General features: G+C 36.8%; 1 protein-coding gene across 1 annotated transcript in view; it reads right to left on the bottom strand.

Moving 5' to 3' along the window:
• Positions 1-673: 673 nt before the first annotated feature.
• Positions 674-7093, bottom strand: part of ERO1LB (ERO1-like beta (S. cerevisiae)) — a gene marked incomplete at its 5' end in the record, with an annotated part of 24124 nt that continues 17704 nt past the window's right edge. The window contains 6 exons of the mRNA XM_009877982.1: positions 674-1061; positions 1886-2019; positions 3483-3569; positions 4756-4825; positions 5640-5886; positions 6040-6132. Of these exons, the coding sequence (XP_009876284.1) occupies positions 1001-1061; positions 1886-2019; positions 3483-3569; positions 4756-4825; positions 5640-5886; positions 6040-6132 (692 nt within the window). The remainder of the gene's footprint in view (positions 1062-1885; positions 2020-3482; positions 3570-4755; positions 4826-5639; positions 5887-6039; positions 6133-7093) is intronic.

Here is a 7093-nt window from a genome sequence, read left to right as displayed (position 1 = left end):
TAAAATATAACCCATAAAGAACAAATCTATTTCGACAGCTCAAAAATTGAAAAGTGCTATTTTAACATTTTAGACATTAGAAAAAGACAACTTCCAAACTTGTGATTACAATCTAGAAAATAAAATGGGGCAGATGCAAGTTTGATTGATGGAGGCTTTTCAGCTTGCAGCACTCCACTAACCACCTCCCCCTGCCCTGACCCCTAAGCAAATGCAGGGAGACACGGGGCTGCAGAAAAGTCACTTCCAACTGTGCCGCATCAGAAACAAGGTAGTTATTTTAAAGAAAAAAGAAAATTCTGAAAAGCAGCACATAAGGGAAAAAAAAAAAAAGTTGATATCAGCATGATACAAAGGAGCTCAGTATGAAATCAAATCTTCTGCTCAGTAAACTTCCTATTTTTAAAATAAATTTTTAAAATTTTAAAAAGTTTTATTATTATTACAGTGTCAGAACTCAACAAAAGACCCTTCTTTTCCTTTTCTGTTTTTTTTTGAGGGGGTTGTTTGTTTTTTCTTTTTTCCTCTCTTTTTTCTCCCTGCTTATCTATTTTTTTCTTTTGTTTTCAAGAGCTAGAATCAGCACACCCACTCCTTGGAATATGCTGAAGCTCCATCCTGGGGAGAGGCGAGAGGTGAACAACCTATTTCAGGCCAGGCCAAGTCAGGGTGGAGGCACATATGTTTTCACATAGAACAACTGTCTCAGAACGACAAGGAAATAAAGAAAATTTGTGAAGTTTCAGTAAAGCAGAACTGTGAGCAGAAAACTTAAAAAATAAACAGATCAGCATAATTTACACATTTGAAAACTATATATTCCATTCATAAATACCTTCTCTAATTAATAACCATTACTAGTCTGAACATAAATATTCAAGTTGGTGTTTGATTTTACTTTTGATCAGTTCACATGAGTCCTGTAACGATCAGTTCCATCTGCTCGATGCAGTCATGTCATGTAAATGGTCTTCATTAATGGGTTGTGCAAAAGCCTTCATTACCTATTTTGCTGTAATAAAACTTTAAAATTCTGCAACTCTCTTATACTTGTGGAAAGCCTGTAAAACAAAAACCCCTTAATTGTTAGTAAGGCAGCTGCAAAAGAGAAGTGCAAATCATCATCTTCCACGGGGGCTTTCTGTTGGGGTTTGTTTGTTTGTTGTTGATCAACACACGCAAGACACTATTTTCCTTCAAAAGATCTATCTGAATCTCCATTATATTTTCATAGTATATTAGAGGAATTAAAGTTTATATATATATATTTAATGGTCCTGACTTCATTAAGCATCTAAAAATCTCTAATCACAGGTAATTTTAACAGAACTGTTAAATTCAAGATCTGAAGAACTAGCATCACGAACCCAGCAAGTTCTATGCATCTATTAAAATTGTGATTTTTTATTTCATCCCCTCAATATGGCAAATTTTCAAAAAATAAATCCCATCATATACAAAAATCCAAAAGTCTAAGGAGTAAATGACAAAGTTAGAAAAATCTCCAAGTATTTCTCTTCCTTCTCACTACTTTTAACATTCTTCCCACATTTAAAACAGAAATACAAAATAGAGAACAGCTGTAGTCAGCATTCAAAAAGGAGGAGTCTAATTCTTACAACTGTTCAAGAGACTTAAATCCAGCTTTCACAAAATGGAATTGATGAGGTTTTACATGAAGAGATGGATTAGACCCAATCACAGAATGATAACCAAGGCACTTCACATACTCAGTTCAATGGTATTAAGTTTATCAATATTATTAACACCAATTTAGCCTTTAACAAGCTACAGCTTCATGTACAAGACCAACTCTCCACAGACCTTGAGTGCTGACACTGAAGTTTGATAGTTTTTCTACTACACAAATGATAAGAAAACTTACCTTCCAAAGGCATTTACAAGAGCGACTATTTCTTGACGCGTGAGCTGAAAACCTTTTGAGGGGCTGTTCTCAGGAAGGCTCTGTATTTCTTTCTCAGAAAACAAGATCTTCAGAGCAGTTCCTAAGCCTTGAGTCTAAATAACAGATAAATAAAGAAATAAATCCACAGTTTTAATATTGTTAAGGTCACTCCTTTGAATGCTCAGAAAGCCAGAAAAACTAAAAACCGACTAACCTGGGCAAACTGTAGTACCCATTTTCATACACTGACGCTGCCTCAACCCAAGTAACTGCACACAGAGCAGGACAGCAAAGCGAATGCAGGCCCTCCGCTGTGTTCCAGGCCCAGGCACTTCTTTAACAACAGTTGTTTCCTCGGGCATACTTGCTTTTCATCCTTGTGTTTTTAATCTTTTCCTTTCTCACCTCTTTTCCTCTCAGCCACAGCAGATGCATACAAAAACGTGCTTGTTCCAGCTTGTTCCAGCCCTCTCCTGCCCCTTACCTTACGGATGCCCCACTGCTGCAGGAGCTGTTGGATCAGATCTTCCCTTTTCCTTTCCCCTTCCCCTTCAAAGCCAAACTGTGGTTTATTATGAGGTATCGCAATATTCCTGCTTTTTCCACCTCCCAGTGGCAGACATTGCAGTTTCAGTTTCAACCCCTATTTTCTATACAGAAATAGAACAGAAGCAGCTATTCTTATTTCCCCTTTTAATTAGGCTACAGAAACAACCATGGGATTTTTGACAAAAAGTGGTTGAGGCTGGCTGCAAGAGTTTTATGGGTCAGGAAATCCGGCCCTATTTCATTTTGTGTTAGAAGGAAAAATCAGTAATAGATCAGAAGCATTAACTAGGACAGGGTAGGCAGAACTCCAGAAATTCAGCTGAGAGTACCAGATTTTTGATGTTATAAATTTCTTTAAAAACTAAACTCTGGTAAGCTTAATGCTATACAGCAGTATAGCACAGTAGGCACCCCAAAGTAACAACTATTCTCAGTCTGGTCTCAAGTCTTGAGGTTTAAAATATTGCTTTCAATAAAATAAAACCAGTGAGTGTCCAGAAATTGAAATTGTTTTTCAACTTTTCAGCTTTACTGTGTACTTCTGCATTCATCTGCTGCCTTCTGCATAAACTGTGAAAATGTGAATTACTTCTTTTTCTTACATCTCAGTTTGCAGAGTTAAACTTCACATTGGATTTTCTAACAATTAAGCAAGTACTGTAGCTCCACAGGTGATTCTACAAGGCTCATCCGATCACTGAATACAGGAAAGATATTGACTGCCCCTAAGACTTTGTTGTGAAGCATCTACTCTAAATACTTTCTTTTTTGAGAATACTAACTATACCTTTTAGCAAACTAAAGAGCTGTCGATTAAACAAAATAAACATTTTTTGTAAACTTTTTTTTTTAAAAATTGTTTAACAGTGAACTAAACAGATATCTATTTTTAATAGATAGGTAAGGATATCAAAGCAACCACATGCAGAAAGGCGGAATGCCAAGGTAAGAGTATCCTGCTGAATGAAAGAGAGACGCTCATCTTCTAACCTCCCCTCCCACCACACACACACAAATTTAACAGTACCTGCAGTTTGCCCCACAGCCTGCATTTGTCACATCCAACACAGTCCATTATGCGGGATATGTTCTTGAAATGCAATCTGAATTCTTCCTATCAGTTAAAAACAAAATGAAAAAGAGTACCTCTTAGCTGTACAGAACCAGAAGGTTCACTAATCTAGTGCCACTACAGTATCAGTTCTCTATAACTAAAACTGAACCAAACCTCTACCTTATGTGGTCAGGCCATAACAAAAGGTGCACATAAACACAGAATCTTGTTTCCAAGCCACTGCTAACGGTTAATTCCTTGAAGAAAATCCCCAAAATACAGGACACGCAGGGTAACGCTTGGATTCTGTAAACTCAGTTTCTACCAACTGCCTCAAAATTTTCTGAGCTATGAATACTCTAGCTGTGTCCCTGCCCAATTTTTCTTTCGTTATTCAAATCCCTTGTGAATCAACGTACCTTTTTGACAAACAGGCAAACAAGTTACAATTCACAAACCACATTTCCTGTCCAAAGCTAATGGTTAGATCACTGCTTTGCAGCTTCAATCAGCGTGGAAGCAAGAATGACACAGAACTAATCAAGATTATCTCAACTAAACATTTAAGGACAGAAAAAACACTAGCTGGGCTGACAAGCTATCAGCACCTTTCTAACAGCATTCTTTCTAATGCTGATGAAATTTCATACTACTATTGAAATACATATTAGATGTGCCAATAAGTATTAAAATAGACCTTTTGCTACTGAGCCACACTCCAGCTGTGGAGTTGCAGCGTGTACCAATCTGAACACCAGCGTGGCAACACTGGAAGTTGCTACATAGTAACAACATTCACATTAGGTTACCACACCTAGGAACTACACGTTTCTAATATTAAGTATAATATTATATTACATTACATCATACTATATAAAGCATCTGTTTCTTAAGCAAACATCACATTTCCCCTCCCCCCCCCTCCCCGATACTTAAGTGAAACAGATACTCTATCTAAAAACCATCACTGCATCTACTGATAATACCAATTCAACTTGCCTCACCACAAGTCCTGACAGCAGACACAAGACACTAAAACAGAGATTTCAGTCTGTTTGACTCAGGACAACACCTTGTACTCATTCACAACAAAGATTAAGAGGTCTCAGATACAATTCTGCAAGTTTTTATCTCTTCCTTTTCCACTCTCAGCAGTATGCTTCTGGTAGGTAGAGAGGTTTTCTAAAGTAACACAACTTAATTTCAAAAGGGATATTCTGGATGTCATTCAGAAAATTAGCTTTACCTTTAATGACTTGGCTCCTTTTTTATCTCCAGCAAACATGGACTTTTCATCAAAGTGCATATGGAAGGACCTAATAAAGATAAAATGCAAAAGAATCAAAATTCAAGCACTGGCATAAGCTACAGTGTTCCATCACGCTTGGTGAGCTATCTGCATAAAATACTATTTGGAGTTCCTACTCTTTGCAGAATAGCCCTTAGAAGATTTACTGAATGGTATCAGTTTTTCTATTCCATAACTTGAAATCCTTTATTTAGTTTTGTTGAGAATATTCTTCACTCCATTTCCACTGATCAAGGCTGCTTTCTCACATACACGGATATTGTCTTAATGTTTGCCTTGCAGGTGATCATTGTCTGACCACATCTCAAACGCCTAGCAAGATCATGATTAGGGACAGCAATGAAGCCACACAGCATGTTACCAGTCACAAAAATCAGCGAGAAGGTGAGCAACGGAACTGGACCAAAGAACCTTACCGAGTCAACAGAAGGAGGAAGGCATGGCTACGATACAATCTGGATTATGCACTGGATTGTTAAAAGACCACATGTACTATTTCCCTTTTTAAAATAAGTCACATACATCTTGCACTGAAGAATCAGAAAAAGCAACAAATACAGAGTAGCCCAGAGTGTCGTGTGGGGGTAATTTTGGAGTGCTTTTTTTTGTTTTTTTAAAGATTGGTATATTCAAACCTGAAACATATTCATCTCTTCCCACCAATGTACAAATTTCTCTTGTTCTCCTCTTTACTTAATTTGATTTCTCCATTCCACTCTCCTTTTTGTCCTATCATACCAAGAAGTCATCTGTTCTCAGTTGTCAATATAACTGTGAATTCTGAACTATTGATATAATTAAAAAAACATCCTATGCCTTACTGTGTATCCCTGAAGATATCCAGTAAGAGAGCTTTAGATTCAGCATCCTCGTGGCCATTTCCAGTGTAAAGGTCAACAACTGAGCGCTCAAAGTAGGGTGCAACCTTTGACAAAGCACGTAGTTCTATCAAATACAAGAAATACAGATTTTTGAGCCTTCTTGGTCCTTCTCCTTTAGTTTCAATAGGGTCAAAGCGGCGAGTGAACTCTTTTACGTTCGGTCCCCAGCGAGGTTTCCCCCAGGTTTCTACCAAAAGGAAAAAAAAAAGGCAGGTGGAGTAAAATATACATATTTAGAAAAAGAAAGCACCTAAGTATACATCAAAAATTTTCAGAAAAAATACACATGACCAATGATATTGCACAATTCCATCCAGCAATTTAACTAAACTTAAATTACCTTCAAGAAGATAATTTGCACACAGATGCAAGTTGATGCTAGCATGAAGTCCAGAAATGAGCTTATAAAACACTCTTTTCTCAAGGCAAAGACCTGTCCAGGAAAAGAAGACAAACAGACCCAAAACTAAATACTGGGAATAATGCATTAAATCTAATATACCTTGACATTTCAGCAATGCAAGTCTGCATCATTTTACTTTTAAGAGTTACAATTGCAGTACTTCAGCACTGTTAATAAGCCCATCATGGGAAAAGTTTACCTCTTATTTTTAAAGAAGTACTAAGAATGAAATTTGACATTTTTTGGTATTCTAGTGTTCAAATACAGTCAAATAACAGTATCAACTAGTACAGATAAATTGCCAGACAAATATAAGAAGCTTGCATTGTTTGAGCAATAAATTTGAAATACTCTTGAATTTTGACAGGCTGAAAACCAGAACTATACTGTGACCCATACTCACTAGAATTAAAGCTATCATTGAATTAGAAAACAAACATCAAAACCCACAGAAAATCTTATGGCATTGGAAAACCTTCCCAGCCCTACTGTAAATTCACTGAAGATTTAAATGCACAGAGCAAAACTTTGAAAAATAGAACTCTGATGGATACAGGCACCTACAGCATAACAAATCGCATTGGGCCACCAAAATATAATTTAAACACAGAAGTTACTTACAATCCCAGTTAGATGCAGAGACAGACTACACTTGGAATTTAAGAGTTTGGTCCTTTCTCAAAGATATGTTTAGGTAACTTTCCCACCACTCCATTCTCCACTAATGGAAGCAGGAAAAGCTGATGGTAAAGCCCATTATGGCCTCATTTACAGACACCACACTTTAAAAAGCATATAAATTTGTATGCTTTCCTACAACAGCACCAGTTAAGGCATTTCCAACTGGACAGGTAAAGGCTTCTGAAAGGCAGAATGAGCTCAGTCTAAAATTAAGTACATTGAATTAATTTACATCTCTGCACACCTCCAAAATGCAATTTTGATTGCTACCGCTGTAATAATAATTTGTTTAAATATGAATAAAATGCAA

This window comes from Apaloderma vittatum, unplaced genomic scaffold, assembly GCF_000703405.1.
Source record: "Apaloderma vittatum isolate BGI_N311 unplaced genomic scaffold, ASM70340v1 scaffold5471, whole genome shotgun sequence".
Lineage (NCBI taxonomy): Eukaryota > Metazoa > Chordata > Aves > Trogoniformes > Trogonidae > Apaloderma > Apaloderma vittatum.
The sequence above is the reverse complement of the archived record's forward strand: the minus strand, read 5'-3'. Positions and strand labels throughout refer to the sequence as shown.